The 23,172-nt window shown below is 34.0% G+C and overlaps 1 protein-coding gene across 1 annotated transcript in view; it reads left to right on the forward strand.

The window, feature by feature from the left end:
• The window catches only part of LOC309589876 (adhesion G protein-coupled receptor A3-like), a gene marked incomplete at its 5' end in the record, with an annotated part of 283,649 nt that overhangs the window by 157,566 nt on the left and 102,911 nt on the right, over nucleotides 1-23,172 (forward strand). The window contains one exon of the mRNA XM_082310563.1: nucleotides 2,776-2,991. Within this exon, the coding sequence (XP_082166689.1) occupies nucleotides 2,776-2,991 (216 nt within the window). The remainder of the gene's footprint in view (nucleotides 1-2,775; nucleotides 2,992-23,172) is intronic.

Here is a 23,172-nt window from a genome sequence, read left to right on the forward strand (position 1 = left end):
CAGAGGCCCTGAGCGCAGCCAGAGAGGCGGGGAGTGCCCTGGGCACCTGAGGGCTCCTGGGGTGGATCTGTATGCCTCAGCACACCCAAATTAATTTCCTTTCAATATTGCTCTGAGGCGCTTCTTTGCTCATGCTCTTATTTTATTTCTGTGTATACATGTCAGATGTGCAGTTTGAGAAGGAAGACTTCTAGCTGATCATAAAACTTATCTTAATGGTCCTGTATCAGGCATGTGCAATAGTTTTCAAAACCACCTCTGAAGAGTTTTGATTTCATTCTCCAGCTGGTGAGACTGTCAGAATATTTTAGGCTAATTGCAACGTGGCTTTTTGTTTGCACTCAGTCTTTGCAGCCTTCAGCACTGCTCTCAGCTTACCCAGGTAACAATCCCCTTTGGCCCCTCTGCTGAGTGGGGCCTTTATCTGAGGTTTAGGAATCGAACAGCAACTTATCATTTTCTGTATCTGTACTGCTTAGAGACAAGGTTAGCTTGTGGCTTTCCGTAACATGTACCCGACTCTGGCTTGTTTCCATGGATAGCTTTGCTCTGAGTTCATCTGTATTAATTTTGTAGCTCATTTTACAACCCCACATAATGAACACTGTTTTACCTTGCATTTTACCTGTCTGTTTCTGTATGCTGCGAATGGCATGTTCATACCGTTTGAATGTTGTTAAGCCTTTACAGGTATATTTTGAGAGTGGAAAACCCCAAGTGTTTAAAGAATTTAATATTCAAAATTTTAAAAATAGGGCTCACTGTTGTGAAATCACTTGAATCCTCATTACAACATTATCTAGCAAACATCTTATTCGCCATCACCTCACCAATGTGAAACAGGGAACTAGTGTTATGCCCATTCTACAGCAGAAAACATGAAGTTATGAATAATTAAGTGGCTTTTCCCAAGATTAAAGAAAATCTGTTACCACACAGGAGTTTTAACTGAGTCATGTAGCTGATTCCTGTGATACGGATAATAGTATTCTGCAAGCAGTAAATTTTTTAACTCCTTGAAAGGCTGTCTGCAGATAATACAAAAAATCATCCAAGTGAACCTCATTTCAGGTTTTAGGAGTTTTCAATAAACAGCCACTGGATTTTTAATACAAAAATTATTTGATTCTTAATGATCTTTGGCATTTTTATTCAAGTGTAGAAAAAAAATCACCTTCAGGCAAGGACAGAAGAGGTGGAAACTTAATCTGAAAAAGGGATGTTTTAGGAATTTAAAAACAATTGAAAAGAACCTTCAGGCTTCTTTTACTTTAAAAGTAATATATATTACTTTTCTATGAAAAAGTATAAAAAATCTACTGAAAGCTTCTGGATTTTCTCTAATTTTGACAAAAAGTAAAATAAATTGCTTAATGAGACTTCAGTACTTTCATATTGGACACATGCAGAATCATCAGTGACTGAAGAAGGTGCATTTGAAAACCTTTTCATAAGTTCAAAAGAGGACCAGCAAGTCATGCACTGTGTCTCAGACTAAGATTTAATTTGTTCTGATACCATGACTTTTACACAGTTAGGCTACCATCTATCCTGCCCTTATTTTTTTATGCAAAATGTTTTCTTTAGATTCATTTATTAGTATGAATTAATGTGATTTTCTTCACTGAAGTCACTTCTTGTAAGCACAACTCATATGATGCTCCAAATTCTGAAGGATTCACACCAATTTTTACTAGGTGGATTTAAGGTACTTCTGTACTGCTAGCTTGCATAACAGAAGCAAAGTACAGTAATATAAAACTGCAATGTTTGTACATTTATCCTTCTGATAAACCTGCTAGTTTGTGGCTTAACTCGGGTATTTTTACAATGCAATCAATGTGCAAAATACATACACTCACAGATCACTAAAAATCTGTGCCTGGAAGCAGAAACCATATAGTCCAATCTGTGGTGCCAGTCTAAGCTAGTCAACCTGATTATAACATGAGCTATTTGTCTCATGCACGGGACTGTGCTGAAGTGAATATACTAATTTAAGAACAGAGATGCGTATCTCTGCACTGTGCTACAATCTCTATCTAGACACATCACCTCACTAAAGGGTAGGCCAAAGACCTATAATGTGGTGTTGCAATGAACCATATAGTCATGTTCAAGACTCCAATGGGACAAGATCTGTAAAAAACCAATCCATCCACCAAATAGCTAAGAAGCTTTCTGTTTCATTTCTGAGGTACAAAGTACATCCTTGTTCATTTTTTAAGTAGTTCCTACTCCTGCTATTGCTAGTTAACTTTATAACTGTATTGCTTTAAATCAGGATTGATTTCATAGAATCATAGAATGTCCTGAGTTGGAAGGGATCCACAAGGATCGTCGAGTCCAACTCCTGTCCCTGCATAGGACAACCCCAAAAATCACACCATATGTCTGAGGGCGTTGTCCAAATGCTTCTTAAATGTTGTCAGGCTTGGCACCGTGACTACCTCCCTGGGGAGGAGGGCTTTCATTGAAGCTGATAATGACACAATTGCAAAACTGATATAATAATAACTGATATAACTGATATAAACCGATATCTGATAAACTGATAATCTTCCTAAAGAAGATTCAAGCAAACCCACTATGCCGTTGTAGAATTCTAGATCAGTTTTTTAATAAGTTCCGTTTTCTTTCTTATCCTGTGAATATATATGGAAGTGTGTGCATGCACAATCCTTTCTAAAGTATATACAGTAAATACACAATGCACATGTAATAATGCAATTATGCTTAATGAGTTAGCAACATATCTGCTTAATGTTTTCACAGGTATCTCGTAATATTGCTCTGGAGGCCTTTATGATCAAGCCATCTAGTTTCACAGGAATGACTTGCACTGCCTTCCAGAAAATATCTGCAAATTCTGACAAGTCAGTGGTGCATGATTTGGGAAGCTGGGAAGCAAATCACCATCCTGATCAACATTTGAATTTCAAGTGCAACACTGGCAATCTGAATGGTTCCTTGGTGAATTCTTCTACCAGGGTAAGTCAGTACAATTGTGAATATAAATTATCTATTTCAGTGTGTTTTCAGTAGTAACTTTAAACAGAATATTGATTTGGAAAATGTGTATTTCATGTGTTGTTAGCATTGTAAACTGGTTAATAATTTCAACTTGTAAGTGGCCTTAAACTGGTGTAGCATATTTTGTTGTGCTAATAGATATTCCATTAATGTAATCAGGTGGAATGCAGGATGTGAATAGAAATGAGTAAATGTCTTGTTCTTTCTGTCTCTGGGTCCAGTTCTGCAAACTTTGCTATGTGTAAGAAATCTCTTTAAAGTAATTTGGAAATATTTGTTTTAGTGAGGTGTTCTCAGGGAATTTTACATTGCAACAAGGTATTTTTGGGGGGAAATTGCCTTTACTTCCACTAAATAATATTACATTCTCTACCTTCTGAACTTTATACAGAGGGAGAGTGTTACATCGGTATTTTTGAGTAGTACCCAAAGAAAAACAATAATAAATAAGCCTTTTAATAGAATGCACTGCTATTATCAAATAATGAAGTGGAACAATTAAATTTTGATCTAGCAGGAAATAGAATTTTGCATTTGGCTGAGCATGTTATTGAATTTAAGTATTGTAGAGTTGAATTTTTGTTATCCTTCAGCTGAATCTCAGTTTAATAGGCTTGTTTCTTGAAATACTTCCTGTGACAAAAATGATACTTTCTGGACAATATTACTAGTTTATTGAACTTTGAAAGCATTTTGATTGAAGTTATTTTCTCTTTGGTGCATTTTAATCTTCTGTATGGACTCTGCAGTCAGTGATACGGTAGTTTATGCCCTCAGGATCTTCTGGTAATAAGGGGTCATCTGAATAATGGAAGCATAGGTTTAATTTATTTCCTGCAATGGAGTTAATTTCTTCTGTGGACACTGTTAACATGTCTATCTATAGGAAAGAGAAAGTTGACTCTGAAAAGAGAAGAGTTTGACATCCATAAGATGAAAACCAAATGTCAGAGATCTAAAAGATACAAGATTTCTGCAAGAAGCAACCCTGGAACGCTGCAATGTATGAGATAGCATTATCGATATAGAAACATACATGGGATTACGTGAATTGGAAAGTTTTCTTTATCAGCTTTACCAATATGTTGTGTACTCCTTCAGAAACTGAGTACCAACATTTCTAGTAAATGAATCTCTTGAAAGTTTGATGGTCAAGCACTGGTGTCTCTCTCCTGTTATAAAGAACTCTACCATAAATGCAAATTTCTCCTGCTGAACTGGTTATTATGGGATAGAGAGCCCCCAGAGTGGGAAGAAATATTAAAAATTTAAATACATAAGTAAAAAAACAGTTAAAAAAGAATAACCTTTGAAAATCAAATAACTTAAAAGGCACTGAAAGAGGTCCACCATTCAGAGAAGGTCAGGAGATAGATAACTGTCAAAATATACGTATATTCACTTATGGTTCAAATACGGGGTAGGTCTTTTATAGACCAACTCACAGTGTTTCCAAATACCCTAAAGCAAAATATTATTGCAGTTTGATACACAAATTTTTATCTTTAATTCTGACTCTGTAGCCAGTAACCAATCTGAAAGGTTGAAAAGAATCATTTATCACTATTGCAGATCAAAAGTTTCTTCTGGTAGGATTTAGACCCAGATGCCTTCTCTTAGATCCCATTTCTGCTGTTGGCAGGGAGCTTTTGCTGCCTGACCAGACTCTACTGGGTCAAAAAAATGGCTCAGATATATCTTCCTAGTTTTTGATACAGTGGCTTGTATTTTGACACAGTGGTTGTTTTCATCTCTGTTTAAGTAGGCTTAAGGGTATCTACCCAGCCTGGGACTCTAGACTGAGATCCTGTCACAGGAATGTTCCTGAGGCACAATTCTGTCCCATGACCTGGCTGTGGTCTAAGGATATCACAATAATGACACACCCACAAGGCTGCTGTAATATTTGAACTCAGACAATGTGAAAATAGCTTATGAAATTTTACTGCCATTCAGTATGAATCCAGTGTCTGGTTCCCATTTGATATCAGACCTGAAGCATACTTTGAATCTAATCGCTGTTCCAGTCTGATCCTGTAAACTATCTCCACTGTGCAAAGATAATCAGTTACATACAGTTAACCCTTCCTCTGACTCACTAAAATAACTTCAACATAAAATGAATTTTTAAACCTCCTGTACTATCATAATCAAATGTGTAGTTTATAAAGGACTGTACATTCAGTATTCATGCTTGGATTTTAAGGAAAGTATTTTATTAACATAATTTACAGTTTCAGCTTCATTGAAAACACTTGTCAAAAAGTCTTTTCCTCTCCTTAATTATTCTGACACATGAATGAATTAGCAAGTTAAGTTTCAAATTTTCAATAATCTGTATTTTCACACATAATCACTGACTTCTGAAATTTGAATTCCTCGTAATATTCTCCTTGCATTCCATTTAACTTTTCAATTCTATTTATTTCTTATATGCTCTGAGCCAGACCCACCTTTTGATTTGTCAGGTTGTATTACAGGTGATGTCCATGTGATAAAATGTTAAAAGTTAAACTGGTACTATGATTGGTACTAGACATGCTAACCACAAAAAAAAAATTCCGAAGTGCTTTGACAAAATCCTATGATTACGTGCTTATAGCACTTTGTTATACGATTTTAGAAATATTCTTGTCTCAGATACTTACTGGAAAATATACAATCAGTATGCAAGAAAAGTTTTTTTTCTTGCATAAAATAAATTTTGAATGTCAGACCATATACATATTGTATAAATAATAGTAAATTACTATGTAAAAGTTAAGAGGAGTGCAGAAGAGAACTTAATACAGAGATTTCCACCAACAACAGAGATTTCCACCAACAAGTGACAAGGCATTTGGGGTAGGATAAAGCACAGAATTGAAAACCCAAGAAAGAATTGTAAAGGGGAAAGTTTGAAATTGCAGAAAATAGGTCTTATATTGAAAGTGCCTTTTCTACAGTCCACTATATGTGAAATATTCAGGATCTATAGATAATTAATTATATCCATTTGGAAACTGCTTAGTAGAGTGTGCAATAATTAACTTTCTCATTAACACAAAAAATAATTCTTATATAAATAGTACTTACCATTTACACTGGAAGTGTCAAAGCCAGAGTGTAAGATGTACAGTTACCCAGCTATAAGTTCCAGAATGGTTTCCTACAGTAATTCTGCAAAAGCAATTAATTTTGACTAAGATTTGAACAATACGTTGTCCTCTTTCAGTGAAACAAAAGCAAAAACAGTATTTAAAACTTTTCTTCTAGCTCAGATCACACGTTTTCATTAACAGGGACCTTTCTCTTGCACTGGCAATTTGTAATAGTATGTATATTCTAATCACCTGTGAACCTGGTTATGGAAAGTACTTTCATTTAAGTATGTGCTTATTGTTACGAATTTCATTGAGTTGCTTATCCATTTAAGATACGTTTTTCCATGTCCAGGATGCATGTGGACAGAATTTTTCAAGGCAATAAGATCAGCTAGGGAAATTTAGAATTCAAAGTAATGTAATGTATAGAATTTGTGAACTCAATTAAAATGTAATACAAAATGAAAATACTTCCTGCAACTTGCACAGAAGATGGCTACTTCTGATTAATTTTTCTGGCCCAGTCTATCATACTAAATGTTCCCTAGTCTGGATCATCTTTCATTCACTTCTGCATTAAAAAATTGCACAAAGGTTTTTCAGTCTTCTGTTGAGAAGATTCACACTGAAATGTTCCATAACCATATACACCATATTAACAAAACACCAGCCAACATACCCAACAAAATGCTGCTATACTACAGTGTGCCACAGTATGTCATTAGGGAAATTTTGTATTTTTTTTTCCTAGAGTGTAATAACTAGTAAGTTGATAGCCGTCATAAATGTAGCATGAATTATGTTGGCATCATCATTCCCATCATGATTTCCTCTAACTTCCCAGTGCACATTGCTTCTTAGAGAGTATTACAGCACTTTCCTCATCGAAAATTATGTCTGTGTCATACAGATTAGTACAAGACTATCGTTTACTTTTTTCTGACTCTGTAGTTTTTACATCTGCAGAAAACACCCAATAAGGAAAATACTGCCAAGTTAAGCAGGACACTACCAAACAAAAGTTAGTTTCTCAGTTTTATATGTATGGCATATTACAGGGAGACACTGGGCTCAATGCTGGAATACATAATATCATAGCTTATTTTGGTTTCAAAATATTTTTTCCTCCAAGTATTGTAAAATATGTAATGATTAAACATCCAGATCAAGGCTTTTCATGGTACACATCAGAATTCACCCCGTTCCTTTTCCTTTGGGAACTGTCTATTTCTGCCCATTTTTCTGTTTTCCCTATTCTTTTCTTTGTGAGTCTTAGTGCCCAAAGTGTTTTGCTCTTCTTGTATTGGATATTGATATTAATTTGAGAATTTGCTCTGGGAACTTATGGGAAAGTTTGCTTGAGTGTAAATTCTGTATATTGATTTTACAGTAACCCTTCTATATCTGTTTCTTCTTTCTCCATGGGTAGGTTGTTGGTACTGTCACAAAGTGATATCTTATGTGATGTAAGGATTTTAAAGTTCATTATATTTTACCTGCTCTGTGCCTTTATATTTATTCTACACAAATTTTTATCTTTAAAATATAGTTTTAAATTTTCTCCTATAGTGGTTTTTATTGTGATTTAGAATCTATCCAGACATACAGTATCTATTTATGCAATATTCTGAATAATTATATTCATTGTATTTTTTACATTTAAAAAGAATTTTTTATATTCTTCTTCATTCTTAGACATGATATCTAGGAGGTATAGAAAAGTAGCTTTTGGTATCTCTCTTATTACAGCCATTGAGTCCTTGTTTTAAAATAAAATATAAACTGAGTAAAAGCATTTAGTACTAGAGAAAAGATCTGGGAAGAATTTCCACTTATTTTGAATTACAGCAATATGATATATAAACTAGTATTTTCTGTGCAGGCATTAATTTGCTTGCAGGTGTGTTTAGATCGTACACTGAGTACTAGCTATGGAAAAAGCTGAAATGTCTGTCTTTCAGTTGATTAGATGGGTTTGATTTCAAAAAGAAAACCAGACAAGACAAACTGCCCCTCTTTTTCTTCTTCCAGAATGCCCAAATCACACATCTGTATATTTATTTCTTACCACTGCATTTGTATATCTATTTCTTATTAGTATTCCTTCTCAAACAATGTCTCTATATATTTATGCCTACTATGACATCTTCAACATTTGTAGTTTGGTATTCAATGTTCACTATACCTTCTTTTCTCTGCATGTACTTCCATGGTCTTTTATAATGTGGATGGCTATCCTGCTCTTGCAGATCTTTCTAAACACTGAGAAAATGAAACAGTGCCAAAATACTATTCATGCACGTGACACATGTCAATGATATTAGGTATACAGAAGGGTTCCTACAATTCTTATATTTGTTTAACATATGTTTTAACATATAAAAATTCAAGTACATTATGTTTTTTGAAAGTAAGAAAAATTTATTGTATCACTTTTTTTTGTTTCATAGGTGCTTAAAACAAACTTTAAAATGTGTAATTACAAGTTCACGCCCCTTCTTTTTTTATCATGCCCTTTGCCACTTCTCTTTTAGCAGATAAAAAGCTTATTCTGCAAATAACATCAGCCCCCTGGAAGTGTTTTCTGCATTTAATTGTTTATGGTATTGATGTTTCAGAGACATGTATTATGTTTAAAACTTAAAGTTATTTAACTGATTCTCCTTTAATGCTGTATACAGTTTGACTTCTAACTTGTATACATACGAAGAAATGAAAAGACATCTGAATAGCTTGAAGAGAATAAATACAAGGACAAGAGGACTGTGCAAATTACCAACTTGTATTTGATATAAAATTCTGTTATTTCAACTCATATTTGCTTTCTTGTGAAACAAGCTTCTGTTCCTGGACAGACATGAATCGTATTGATTTTATGTATGCTGTCAATATATATCTGAGAGATATGCTGTCACTCTCTCATCCACAATGGTTGGGTAAAAGACTGGTTTCTTCTGATTTTCTGCACCATTGCTCTTGTTACAGAAAAGTTCTCTTTGGGATTTCCCAAAGGGCATTGTAAGATTAGTTTCCTTGTTATAAACTATCAGACTCCTTCATGTGCATTCTGCTGTTAAATAATAGTTTGTACACTAATTAAGATAAATCTCGTAACAAAAACACATTGACACTGTAACAGTTAATAACACAGTACATTAGTTGTTAGAACATACCTTAAGTTAACTTAATGGTACAAAGGTAATAATGAACAAGTAGAATACTGAGTACTACTGAAATTCCCAGTTCTGCATTGACATTTGAGGAATTATACCCCAATTCTAACTTTCCTACTATACTAATAAGCAACTTTTTACATTTTTTATAGAACTGTATATAAGTTGAATATTTTCAGCTACTCTTTTCTAAATTCTTCTTTCTAATGCCTATTTTATTTTCACTGAGGAAGATTGATGCCATGCTTCAACATCCAATAAATAATTACATTTTGTTTTTCAAAAGCTCTTTCACTACATGGTTGTTTAGCTAATTAATTGTTACCTATTTTTGCTGTTACAGAAGGCATTTCCAATTTCTAAATGGGTAATTTTAGCAACTGTAGAAGTGTGTTTAAAAGTTTTTCTTTTTTTTTTCTGGGTTGATTTGATTCCTGTTGGCTTATGTTGGACCACAAATAGTTTGATGACGACAAAGAATTCACTCAAATAGATTGCTTTGATGATTAGCAGGTGATATGGATGGAATTTTTTTTCTGAATGTGGGTTCTTCTCCTAGAAACTCTAATTGTTTCCTGACTTTACAGTCTCCAGCTGTATATGATAATCAGGGAGAAATGGCCAATGGCACAGAGGTGAGGAGGTTCCTTTTGGAGGATTCAAACCCTGCACATGGCATAAAGGTGCTCACTGAAAGGTACAGTTTTTTCCTTACAAAAGTGATAGTATTGGTTGGAGCTCCCCTTAAGGATCTGATCTGCTCAGGGAAAACGCAGCAGTATATGAGGTCATGTATCAAAGATTTTTTGTGTGGTTTTTGGTTTTGTGGATGTAGAGGAATTAATCTCTGTTATTTTCTATGTGGTAGTTAGGACACTATAATTTTTATGGTGTGGGAGTTTTCCAGAGACTATATATATATATATGTGTGTGTGTATATATATATGTATCCTGATAGATAGTTGTTACTGAATATGTAGTGGAAGTCAGCAATGGAATGCAAATTTTCAGTCCAGGAAGTGGTTATGTTATCTCCTGTATTTTAAATGCAGTGTAGACCTAAGGATACAATTATGTAGAATACCTCTTTTAAAGTGACTTATGAAGAGACTACTATACCAATGAGTTGATTCATGAAAAGACTAGTATACTTCAGAACTGCCTCCATGACATAGGAAGTGAAATTTGAGTTAAATACTACTGCCAATATTGCCTTGCTGTTTGCTGTGTATGAGGAATTTATTTAATCGGGCAGAGTGCTGTTTCTGTGTTTTTAGTGAGCTTAGCTGGGAGAAGGAATTCACTGAAATTTTTTTGTTACTTCCAGAAAAAGAATGAAGATACTAGTAGAAATCTGTCAAGTTTCTTTTTTGGGTGAAAGGATTCAATATTTCCTTATTTCATTGACTGGTATCACTTTGTAGAACTTAAGAGATTTTCTGTATGATGGTGAATCCAGAAGTACTTAGCATATTCTGGCTCATCCATCTAAAAAAATATATAAAAAATCTGTGAAATAAAAAATTTTCTTGCAGTAGTTGTTGATGTAATACAGTGATATTCATTAAAAACATATAGATAAAATTATGTGAGAAATTTTTTAAAAATTGTTTTAAAAATCACGATAAAGTTTTGGCGTTCTCTACCGTATGAAAAGAACGGTAAACTTTGTGCATCTAGAACCATACATACGTATACACCTACATGTATATAAATAACTTTATTACAGAATTTTAAAGCAAGTTTCATGACTTTGGGGACTGGAGTCTTGGTTCCTGTGTGTACAGGGTTAGCAAAAGTTATTCTGGAAGGAATAGTGCACACGTGGACAAGTAATACTATGTGTTTGTGGTGCCTATAAGCTATTTGAATTAGAACTATTTTCTGAACTTTGGGAATGTCTCCTAAAAAAATACAGAGGGAAAATGAAGTAAAAAAGAGTGAGGGAAAGAGAGCGGAAAAATAGTTAATTTAGAAGATCATTTTGCTGGACTTACAGTCCTCATCAGATCGTCCTCTGCTCTGTTAAAACTTATATTGTTAGAGGGTGTGGGAAGAGGGAGAGATATGGTGATGGGGGAGGAGGAGTTGTTTATTTGTTTTTTAAAAAAAACCCAAAACTTTATGACAAGACTTGTGCTATTAGCACAGTTGACTGAGACTGTAATTATTCATTCTTTTCTGCCATTTTAGACTGAACGTCATGTGTTACACTTTTAAAATGGGATGTAAGAGTGCATGACTACTGTCGCAGTGGGCATCTCACAAAGATGTGCATAGTATTTTTTGAGCCCATCTCAATGAGAAATTGATTTTTAACTAAATGAATGTTCATATGCTGATTCATGTTCATACTGGGAACTCTTCCTGCATTATTGATTTATGCATGGTTGGCACAATTTATATTAAATATATAAATGAAAGGTTGTAAATTAGTTGAACTGTTATTTAACATAGTACATACAGACCTGAAAAGTACAGATGTGATCATAGCATAACTTCCTGACTGTGAGTTATAAAAATCACATCTTCAAAATTCCATAGTTCTACATAAGAATTAATTCATTATTCTAAATTATTGTGATTGTAATCCCAAACTCTCAGTGAAGGAATTCACAGGTGTTGAGTTTCCAAATCATCAGTGAAGGAACTTACTGGTTTTAATGCCAGATTAGTCTTTAATGAAACACTTATGCTCTGTTTTACAGAGAAAGGAATTCTAAATAGATATTCATTGTATGACTTTATACACAAGCAGTCATTCTAAGTGAAGATAATTTGCTTCACTATTTTTTTTTAGGAAATGAAACTGATATGCAGCTTTGCTTTGTTTCTGAGAGAACTTCCTGATGAAATACAGACAATTAGATTTCCTTAATGAACTTGAGAAAAACAAATGGTTTTAAATGACTCTTCATCCAGGCCTTGTACAACTTTCTTCTCTTGGTATCAATAAGTTACTAAAAAGTAATGTAAAAAATACTAATCAGAAGTTACAATTGTACTTATGATAGCTAGAAAGATCCAGTACTTCAGTAAGAAACTTGAATCTAATGTTCTTTCAAATGTTAGTGAAAAGTGTTGAATTTAAGGATATAAGCAGAGCCACGAAGGGTCCGTCCAAAGCTCAGTTTAGCCTTGTTTCCTGCTTCTAGTAGGAATCTAATAGGCTAGATGCTTTGAGAGAAAAATATATAGAGAAAAGGAAATGCAGTCGTACTTCTCTTTTATATCCATCCTTCTATGCCTTATGGATTTCCTCAACAACAGGCTGTATCCAGAAGATTGGCAATACAGGAAATTGGTTCCTTCTTTAGAAAAAAACTGATCTGAAGTTTTGAGGCATCGTAATGGATTAGGTCTTACAGTACCACACCTGTTTTTGTTTATTCACTAAATTATATTATATATGTTCTTAGGTGTAGAAATAGTTCTCTTTCTTAATGTACCATGAACGCAAATGTGGAAACCTGAGAACAGGAGTGATGATGACTGTTAAAAAGCCCACATCTGTTAACATCCTCTCTGTGTGTGTGCAAATATATATTCATATACTATCAAACTGCAGTCCTGGAGGCTTTCTGCCATTAACCCTTGTACTGAATTTTTTCATACATCCTGTGTTACTGTTTAAAAGAAAAAAAAATTGGCCCATTGTTTTATATCAAAACAGGCTGGAGGCTATGAATTATGGATAGACAAGATAACACTGAATTGTATTCTTTTGCTAAATTTAGATTAAAGCCCCTCAGACCAAAAGTCTGATGAACCAGAATTGAAAAAACACAATGGCTAATTCAATATGTACAGGTCATACAGTAGATGTAACAGCTGTGTAGTGTATGCTTCACTGACCAGCATATGCTGCTACTCTGAAAGTAAAAGAGTAAGCTTAGGACTTGACACTTTAAAAAAAAAAAAAAAAAAAAAAAAAAATCACGTTTCTGTGACATTATATTACAGAAAGCCTCCTGTATTTCATAAGCTCACTTTGATCAGTACTGTGTAAAGTGTCTAACAGATTTGAAACTCTTACTAAATATAGTCTATCAAAGTTGCATATAATTATCAGACTCATTGAACTGAAGAGTTATTTACAGCTATGTTGTGTTTCTTCAGCCTTTATGGTTTCACTTCTGATGATAGCAGTCATCTACAGAAATGCCACTGAACACCAAATGTACTATTTAAGTGGTACTGATCATTTAAATGTGTACATACTTAATTTCCACATAAAATAGGATTACATATACATTCGAAACTATTTTATTAACGGCTCCTGTTCACTGGAACAATGGTTTTCACTCTCTGTGGGCTTTCAGTGTAGTTGATTGATTTGGCATCTATATTTTAATCCTTATTTTCCAGAAATTTCATGTCTGATTTAAGTGAAGTCTGTAGTAAGTAAATGTCAGAATGTATGTAGTGTATTTGAAATAAAGTGCATCTTACCCTTAGAGTTTAGCTTAATTCTGTCAAATAACAAATCAAATCAAATCAAATGGCAGAATCAAGCTTCAGCATTAAGTTTTCCTCCACAGTGCAATTGCTAGGGTTTCTTTAAGGAAGGAACTTTCAAAGAGGATCAGACTCACTGGGTACCTTTTGCTACAGTGGTTCTCAGTGTTTTGTTTCTTGGGGATGCATTAAAGTGTGCAACATCACTCTAGACATAATTAAAAACTAGCAGTGAATGTTAAAATCTATTGATAGCTGACTATCTGCAATAACTACTCAGAAAACCTACTGCTGTACTATTTGGGCCTGATTTACCATTGTGTAATCCCAATGAAATCACTGCACTGAAAAAGGAGTCTGTATTTAGTTTGGCTAATGATCTGTGAATTCCTGGAAATATCTTACCCAGTTTGTTGTCACTTTAAAAAAAACAAAGCAAACATAAAGTGATTAGGGCACTATTTCTTATCTTCATTTTAAAAACGCTAAAAGGTTATCTTTTAGCATTAGGCTCAGGGATGCTTTAATATATGTAAAACTTAAATCATCAGTGAAAATAAGATAATTCAGTAAGTATTGAGACACTATCAGCATGAGCTGGTAACCAGTTGCTTCTCATAATTATCTGCTCATCCTTGATAGGCGGTAATGTATTCGTTCAGGCTTATGCTAGTAGTATTTGCTTATGTAGTAGTCGTGCCCTGGCAATCCTACTTCTTCTACAACGCTATTACCACTAGGAAGAGTAAGGTATCTAGATGATGACTTTCTTTCCAATATGCCTTCCATTTTCAGGAATGTGTATACGGTTGATACAAGCTACCATGTATTTGCTGATTTTGTGGTATCCTTGAAAGTGGTACCATAGTAAAATTGGTTGGCCTTATAATTCAGCCCAAATAATGGAAGTTTTTAGTAATTATTAGGATCTGATAATAAACTTCCTTTAAAATGAAATGGGTCTTCTGCAGCTGGGCTATGGGTAGGAGAATCAAAAAATGAAATATACCTTCTGTAGGCAAAATGTGCAGATGTGTCATGTGAAGTTGTTATATAACCTGAAGAGTCAGGGAGGAGATGTTTATTCAGCTCAGTGAACGGGTACCGGAGTGAGGTTCACAACTTTAGGACACTAAATTAAACATCATCAGTGCAAGAAGGGAACAGGCTACAGATTTCATGTACTGCTATGGTGATGTCTTCACACAACTATGAAGAAGGAAAATGTGTAGGAAAACTTTTCTAGCACTAGAACTCTTAAGAACTGTTTTTCTCATGTTGTGCCATTAGCTTTGCTAAGTACATTCTCTTGTGCTGTTGTGAAAGCATACAACGCTGATTTGCAAAGAAGGAATAATGGTACCAACTCCATTTTACTTAACAGTTCAAAGGGCTTGAGAGAGCACAAGGCTATCTCCTCTGTAGATTTCAATATGTATATATTCAAATAATGCATCAAAACCAAAATAATACACAAAAAATGCATTAAAAATTAGTAAGTTCTGAGTTGCTGAAGAGATTATTTTAGACATAAGTTTCTAGTGGCACTCCATGTGTCATTTCTTCAGTTCCCTTTGTACTCAGTTTAAGGGTTTTGTCTACATGCAAACACTGGGGAAAATTAATCTGAATGAATTTTGAAAGTGTTTAAGTGAAACCCTAAGTAGGCACCCTTATCCAGAATCAAAGTAGCTTTAATTCAGTTCAGCTGAATTGAATTAATTTGGAAATGAATTCAGCTAAATTGAATTAAGGCCACTTAGTTATGAAGGAAATTATCAATAGAAATGTCTAAGTACAGTTTATTAATTTACTTTAAATTAAGACTTTTAATAACTTGTTCTAACTCTTCTTGATCGTCCCTTGCACACATTCTCAATACATGTACACTCTTGAGATTTTCCCCAAAATTTTCCTGTGGAGTGTAGGAGGCTCATTCTATAATGCTTCTGCCATGACTACTTTGCCTTTGTTTTCTTAATCAGTCTTGAAAACAGATATTTTTCCTCTCCCCTTTTCTCCATTTAACCTTGTTATCGCATTCTGGTTGACTGTTTTCTTCTATTAAGCCATGCAGGAGGACTGACTGACCTCTCATTATCCCAATAAGAAAAAAGGTAGATCATTTTAACTGTGGAAATACATACTGAAAAATGCTGTACACTTTTTATCACATGGCATCACTATAGCTCCAAAAGCTATGTTACAGCTGAAATGGACATTTGCAAAACGCAATGTTCAGAAATTGCTGGGAAGGTTTCAGAGTCTACATGCATGCTCAGGATGATTTGCTTGACCATAACATCTTTGAGATGTCTTTATCAACAGTTTCATACTGTTACATAATAGTAGCTTTCTTAGTAATTATTTTACAGTCCCATGCACCCTTAATTTTTTTTTTTTACTTTATTTTTGTTTAAAGTGAAAGGATATACAAAATGATTCAGATATTTTTTTATGATCTATAAACAGCAATAAAATGAAAATGCAGTTAAGTATAAATTTACTGGAGTTATGTCACATAACAGGGTCGTGCAGCCAAGCCAGGCGGAGCACAGCATAAAACTTAATAAAAATACACATTAATTCCTCAAATGTTATCTCTGTAGAGTAAACAAGCACGTAAGTCTACAGAAATGAATGAAGGAAAACGTATCAGTGAGGAGCCTCAGGTACATAAAATTTTCATAAAGCCGCTGACAGCATGTGTCAAGATATCCAGCTGCTTTTGTCATCTTATATCTGTTTATATTTTCCTATGGTATTGGCTCCTAAGTTCTTATTTTGTAGTACAAGCACCTTATAACCCTTAAGCAGCAAGATAAATGCTTAGAGCTGATTCAGTTAGACTACTATTTGCTGGAGTAAATCCTGCTTCTTCCTGCCTAATCGCAGAAAGCTTTGCTGGCTATGCGGCTATGTTTTGTAAAGAGGCATAAATCTCATACTGTTTGAAAGAAGTGTCTGCATTTTCAGGTTCATCATGTCTAACTGTATTCCAACAAACTTGTTGGAATTTGTTGTATTCCTACAGGTTGTGAGACTTGTAGAGTAGGAAGAGAGTAAGAGTAGCGAATCCATCAGATCTATACCTGTTATCCAATCCATGGCAAAGTACAGCATTACAGTAGTAAATCCTGCTTCAGTGATTATTGCCATAGGATGGACAGGCCATCCTTCCCAATTGACTTCCCAGAGTATTAGATACACAGAAATCCATAATAAGAGAAGAATATTGTATGAAGGAGTTACAATTTGTTTTAAGACCAGCTACTCTAGGAAATCCATGTGCTCTCACATCAAGTCACAATGCCATCCTCTTTCTTTTTTAAATACTACTCCTTACAATGTTTTGAAAAATTAGCTGTTTTAAAAAATAATCTGTTGCTATTTTTTTATCCTTGCCTAAGAATTCCTTAGAACTTAAATAAGACCTTCTAAAGCCTTGGCTATGAGGAATTGTGCTTATTGATTAAGCAAATCTAGAATAATCACTACCAATTAAGATAATCAGAACTGTTTTCACCCATTTCTTTCACTACTTTTTCAATCTCTTCTATGACATTTTTATTTCTCTTTCCTTTACTGTGATGTTTATTATGTCCTTTTTTTAGGATTTATTTTTCCACTGATTCTGTTTTCTCTAGAGGAAGGCAATGCATTAGAAACTAATCAGGTAATTTGTTTCTTTTTCCAATAATGTACTAATGCATTGCTTATCACTTATACTAATCTTTAGTTCTTTTGGGCTAGCTTTGAATTTTTTCCTTTCTCTTCTCTTGGCAAAAGAAGCTGTCAGGCACATCTTGCCCTTCAGCTTCTTGTGATGCTTCTGCTTACGCTCTGCAGATAAGGTGACTGCCATTCTATAACAGGGAGAAAATCTCATGATAAAGATGTTAAGGCCTGCATACACATTTCCACTTTTGCAGTGCAAAAATTTTCAAGAAATGGGTGGTTTATTATCATATGAAGACAGAATATAGTCTATGGAGTGTTGTGTGGCTCCCTTAGGCAGAGACGTATTTGCAAGATCTATGTTATAGGGTTTTTCTGATGTTTTTTGTAATACAAACGGAAAGTTTGGTAAAAGAATTATATTTTCAGTAACTATAAAAATTAATAGTTGTGATTGCCCAAGGCTAAAATTATTTTGAAAGTGGGATTTTTTCAATTAAAATCTAAACAATTCCAGCAGGAATTTTAGACATAATAAATGTAAAAGCTTTTGCTGAATTGTTTCAATAAGTTTTAATTGTTTGAATATTCTTCCCGTGAGTTTCTGAGTAAAATATACTACAAATATAATACTATACAAAATAGTAGGCAGACTGTAGATCATGTTTGTATTTGGTAAATTAAAAAGATGTCTGTTTGCTGGGGAAAAAAAAATCCAAAAGGCAGTTTGGCTTTTTTCTTGTATTGAGTGTTTGCTTAGCCCACAATCAAAATAAAACAATGTCATTGCGGAGAAAGCATTTATGAACAGAAAGACTCATCTTAACTGAGCAGAGGCACTTACCTTGACAAGCGATGAAGCAACAGCAAGAAGGTAATACACAGTTGCCTCTGTGTAAATCTCTGCAGAGTACTCTTCGTGTCACCTAACCATTTCCCTGAGCTCCCCAAATAAAATAGCTGAGAAAAGGTAGATCCCTCTAAAAAGCCATTTAGAGCACCTGTCTTAAACTCCAAATGTCACAGCTAACCCCACATTTACTGAAGCTCAAAGTTTTGGTGCTTAAACACAGTGGTTTCATATACTCCACTGCACTTTGCAACCACTCTCCAGTACAGAGTAACTCGGAAAAACTTAGTTAACAATGATAACTGATGGACATGACTTCTCTCTGTGTACCTTTATCCAGATTTACCTAACATTTTAAACCTTTATGACTATTGATGGTGATGCTTATATCCCTCTCTTTAGGTAAGGTTTCTTACAAAGATTCCAAATTACATCTGTCACAGCAATAATAACGTCGCCTTATGCACCTACTTGATGAAACTATTGGCGAACACGTTTAGGGGGAAGTTTTTGGACAAACTTATTGGCCAAAGACTTCTGTGTTTTTCTTTGATTTCAAAGAATTCAACAAAGGTTTCTCAGGTGACAAATATGTTGCACTGTCTCGTAATTCTGATCTCAATTTTCAAAAGACAGGAATTAGAGAAGCTTGCATTATACTTAATATTGATGCTTTTTTTTTTTTTTTAATACAATGAAAACCTAATTCACATTGTTGGGGACCAAGTCTTGTCATGAGTTCCTTTTCACAGCCCAATATAAGATATTGACAAAGGTCAGTATAACGTTGACAAAGTTATTAAAATGTTGAAAGCGTACAGGTCAGGTATTACAAGAAATGACCTATAACTTTGAGAAAAAGAATCAAATTAGCTCTGAACACAGCAATATCTTTATTAGCATTCTACTCAGCAATGTATGTATAGTTTTAAAATTGTACATGCACTGGATAATGCATGTAAAATAGATTAAAGGTTTTAAGTTTTAACTGGTTTTGTCAGGTGCTTTGAGAATAGATTGATGCTGAGATAAAAACTACTGCTGCTTGGAGGACACAATGGAAATTTCTTGCTTTGCGAGGATGAGTCCTTTTTTGCCTCTGGTAAATATATGGTAAGCTTGGAATAATGGAGATGCAACTTGATTTTTTTTGATGAGTAACATGCATCATTGTGAAAAAGGGAGGAGGATTTTATTAGCTGCCTAAGTTATCAAATAATGCTCTGTCAAAAAATTAAGCATAGTTTAACAAGGTTTCTTAAACTTTAGTTTCAGGTAAAAATCTGGGTTCTAATTAAACAGCAAGGATTCACAACGTTTTCAGGAAAACAGTATGTCATTCTGATTCAAGAAGTCTGTGAGAGAGGCATGGTACAATCTCCTTCTAGCAAAATAGTTAAGAGTTTAACCTACTGATACTGTTCCAGTAATTTTGTATAAATATTGACTTCTGGCCTCAGTATTATGAGAAATCATGCATGTCTAGTATAATGGGAAAAAAGGGGAAATTGTAGTTGTTGCTGTATACCATTAATACACCTTACCAGGGTTTCATGGGAAGGACTTCAATAGACAGAAAGTAGTATTTGCAGATGGTTTGGGAGAATTTGAGAGGTAGGAGACATATGGAAAGTATATTTCAGTAATAAAGGAATTAAAAAATTAAATACAATTAACACTAAACTATGTGCAATTACTTTAGCTTTCATGGCAAAAAAACTTTTTAGCTTTTTGAAAAAGCAGCATGAATTCTGACAGATCAAAATTCTAATGATCAATGAAAATTATTGCAAATTTTAGCCTTTACATCTTTTCTCAGTTCCCTTTTGGGGAAGGTCTATTCTTTTTTCTTTTTTCCATGATCTTCCAACAGTTCAACCAAGATAACTATGTGTAGATAAGACTTTCAGACTTCATAGGCAAAGTAAATTTTTTTACCTTGCATTGAAATCTTTGCAGCAAACCTAGTAAACTAGCCAAAATATTACACCTATGTTATGTACAACATTAACCAAGCAGCCTTCAATTCATGTGATTAGTATTCACCTGTTTACTTTTGCATCACTGATGTTTTTCTTGTGAAAGCACTAATTATTTTCCTCCAAATTAAAGAAATTCAATGCATAATCATTAGACAAACTCCTTGGAGACTATCTTAATAACAACTAGGTAGATAATTAGAAAACAACTAGATTAGATAATTGGAAAAAAATGATACAGAGTACACATTGAGCCAAAAGTAGGTTTTATTGTTGAATTGCTATAGATTCTTTTTACTCTGCAAATTTTTTGTATTATTTAAACATGTGCAACATAAATCATGTAAAAATAACTCAGCAACTGCTTCATTAAGTTTTATAAATACCTAAATTACCATAACTACTACCGCTGACATAAGAGAAGCTGAATAAAACTTTACTCATTATATTTCAGTTTTTTAACAACATGCTTCAGTCCTAAATATATAAGTAAAATAAATGTGTTATTGTAATGAAATACGATAAAAGATGTGCACATTCACAGTGTGTTTACTGTGCATAGTTTACTAGAAAATAATCGTAAAAGCCCTCTGGAAGCACTAACAAGAACTGACCAACAGAGTACAAGCATTCACATATTGTACAGCTATTGAAAAACATCTGCCCAGTCATTCTGCCAGTCAGATATTCTCCCACAGAGATATATTTATATTTAAACAATAGAATAGCTTTCTTTTTGTTATTTTGTAATTTACTAGTCCTTCTATAGGTCCTTTGATCTCTGATTATTTGCAACAATTCAATATAGTTGTGGTAAATTATATTAATCAGCACTTGCATATTTTTCTGCTTTTCTTTTGTCAAAGGTTAGTTCGTATCAGGCTAATAATTTTCAACTGTTAGATATTCATGCGAGTCAGCCAAAGAGAAATATTAAACCTTTTATTTTTCTGATTACTGGTAATGTGGTAATGTGTGGGGAAAAATTACTCATATTACCAACGTTATAAACCACAAATGCCTTTCTTGAAAGGACTGCAATTAAGGAAGGTGTGCCCACTAGTGCCTGTTCTTGGTTTGTTTGCATTGTTGAGGTTATCAAGAAGAGCAAGCAGTAACTCTATGCTGGTGCTTTCTGCTTTTCTTACCACTGCAGATTGTAGAAAAGAGAGGTCTGTTGTGTCATTAATCTTGTTAGAAGTGGTCTGACTTTCTATTCTTTTTCTGAAATGTTCACTAGATCAAATTTAGGTGGAGAGGCTGAAATAAATAATTATTTACTTGGTGTGGCTGATGCATTCTCTGCTGACCTTATCAGGATGAAAGAGATTTAGTGTCAGTAAGGCCAAGTGATGGACAAAATCATGTTGTAAAGTAAAATATAACCTCTCTTAAAGCCTCAATATTACTAACTGCTATCAGAGAAATAAATCTGAGGTTTAGATACCCACAGTTTTATAAGAAATGAGATATTTATCACTGCCCTTTGTCTCTAGAAATGTCTACCTCCCTTTTCATGTTAAGATTGGTGGACTCAGGTGTGAGCAGGCATATCACAATTTCATGTTGTGAAATCATATGCATCTATACATGGTTTGGGCCTGTCTGACGTCAGATGGCTGTTTTCAAGACTACTTAGAGAAAATTAGTTTGCACTAACAGAAAATAGGAGTTGAAAGTACTAAAATATGCTTGCAGGAGTTAGCCTATAAATGATGCATCGAAAGTGTTAGTTTTAAAAGGGGTGAATAATTGATATGCAAATAAAATTGAAGTCTGTTCACAGAAAAACAGCATTAGAATTTATCTTAAATTTTATGTAAATAATTTCCTTACTGTTGTAGCTGGCATAGGTTTGATGTAAAATATTTACATAATACAAATTATGGTATGCCCTACCTACTATCACATGGTGAGCAGCTAGCAATCTCATGGAACAGGAAATTTTACTGCTGCCCTTTCTTCCACGTGTTTAGATTAGTTCCATGTCTTTTTGAAAGCTTGAAATGAATTCACTTTTTAATCCTTTGTGGTTTACCATAATAAATAAAGAAGTTGTAAGAAACATATTGGGATAATAGAAAAAGGAACGAGCAGTTACTGATCTGTCTTAATATATTAAAATTCAAACTTCTGTCTTAAAAGTCATTGAGAAAAGAAAAAACAGTTAGTCCTTTTTATCAAAATCTATTGATGTGAAAGTCTGAAAGTACCACAAGTGATTTATAAATTTTGGGGACCATTTTTTCTGAACACTTTAATGCATGTGCAATTTTTTTCTCAGTTAACATCTTATGGCAGCATGTATTTACTTGTCAGGCAAACAGGAGGAAAAAAAAAAAGGTATCATTTAGTCTCCCTCCAGGAGAGACAAACTTGTAGACATTACTAGTGACAATGAGCGAGGTAGGGATGGGAAACTGAATAAACTGTTTGTCTGCCTACAGTCATACTAAACAGGGGAAAGCAGTGAAAAAAATGTCATTTGTAGAATGATTTAGATTTTTGTTATAGAATGTATATACATACATATATATGTGTGTATGTGTGAGAGAGATTCTTGGTGAAAAGTCTTTTCTAGGGATTTAAATTAAATCTTATTAGTTTTGTACCCTGTGGTGCTAATACTGAACCCAAGGGACCTCTCTAGTCCTATTGCATTCTTTCTCAGTACAGATGACCTTACGGGTACTTTTTTTTTTTAAACAAAACCACAAACAAAAAAAAAAAAAAAAAAGAGAATAGTGAGGGGCTGCTCTAGATCTCTTGGATCATCTGCATTTAGTCAACAGAAAAATTCAAGAATAAAAGTTCATCCTAACTTGGATTTTCTGCATTTTGGCTTTTGTTAATATAGTTTTAGTCTTGTTTGCTGGGCTTGGGGTTTCGGTTGTGGTTGTTGATTTTTTTTTTTTTTT

Source organism: Platalea leucorodia (genome assembly GCF_965183815.1).
Source record: "Platalea leucorodia genome assembly, chromosome: 4".
Taxonomy (NCBI): Eukaryota; Metazoa; Chordata; class Aves; order Pelecaniformes; family Threskiornithidae; genus Platalea; species Platalea leucorodia.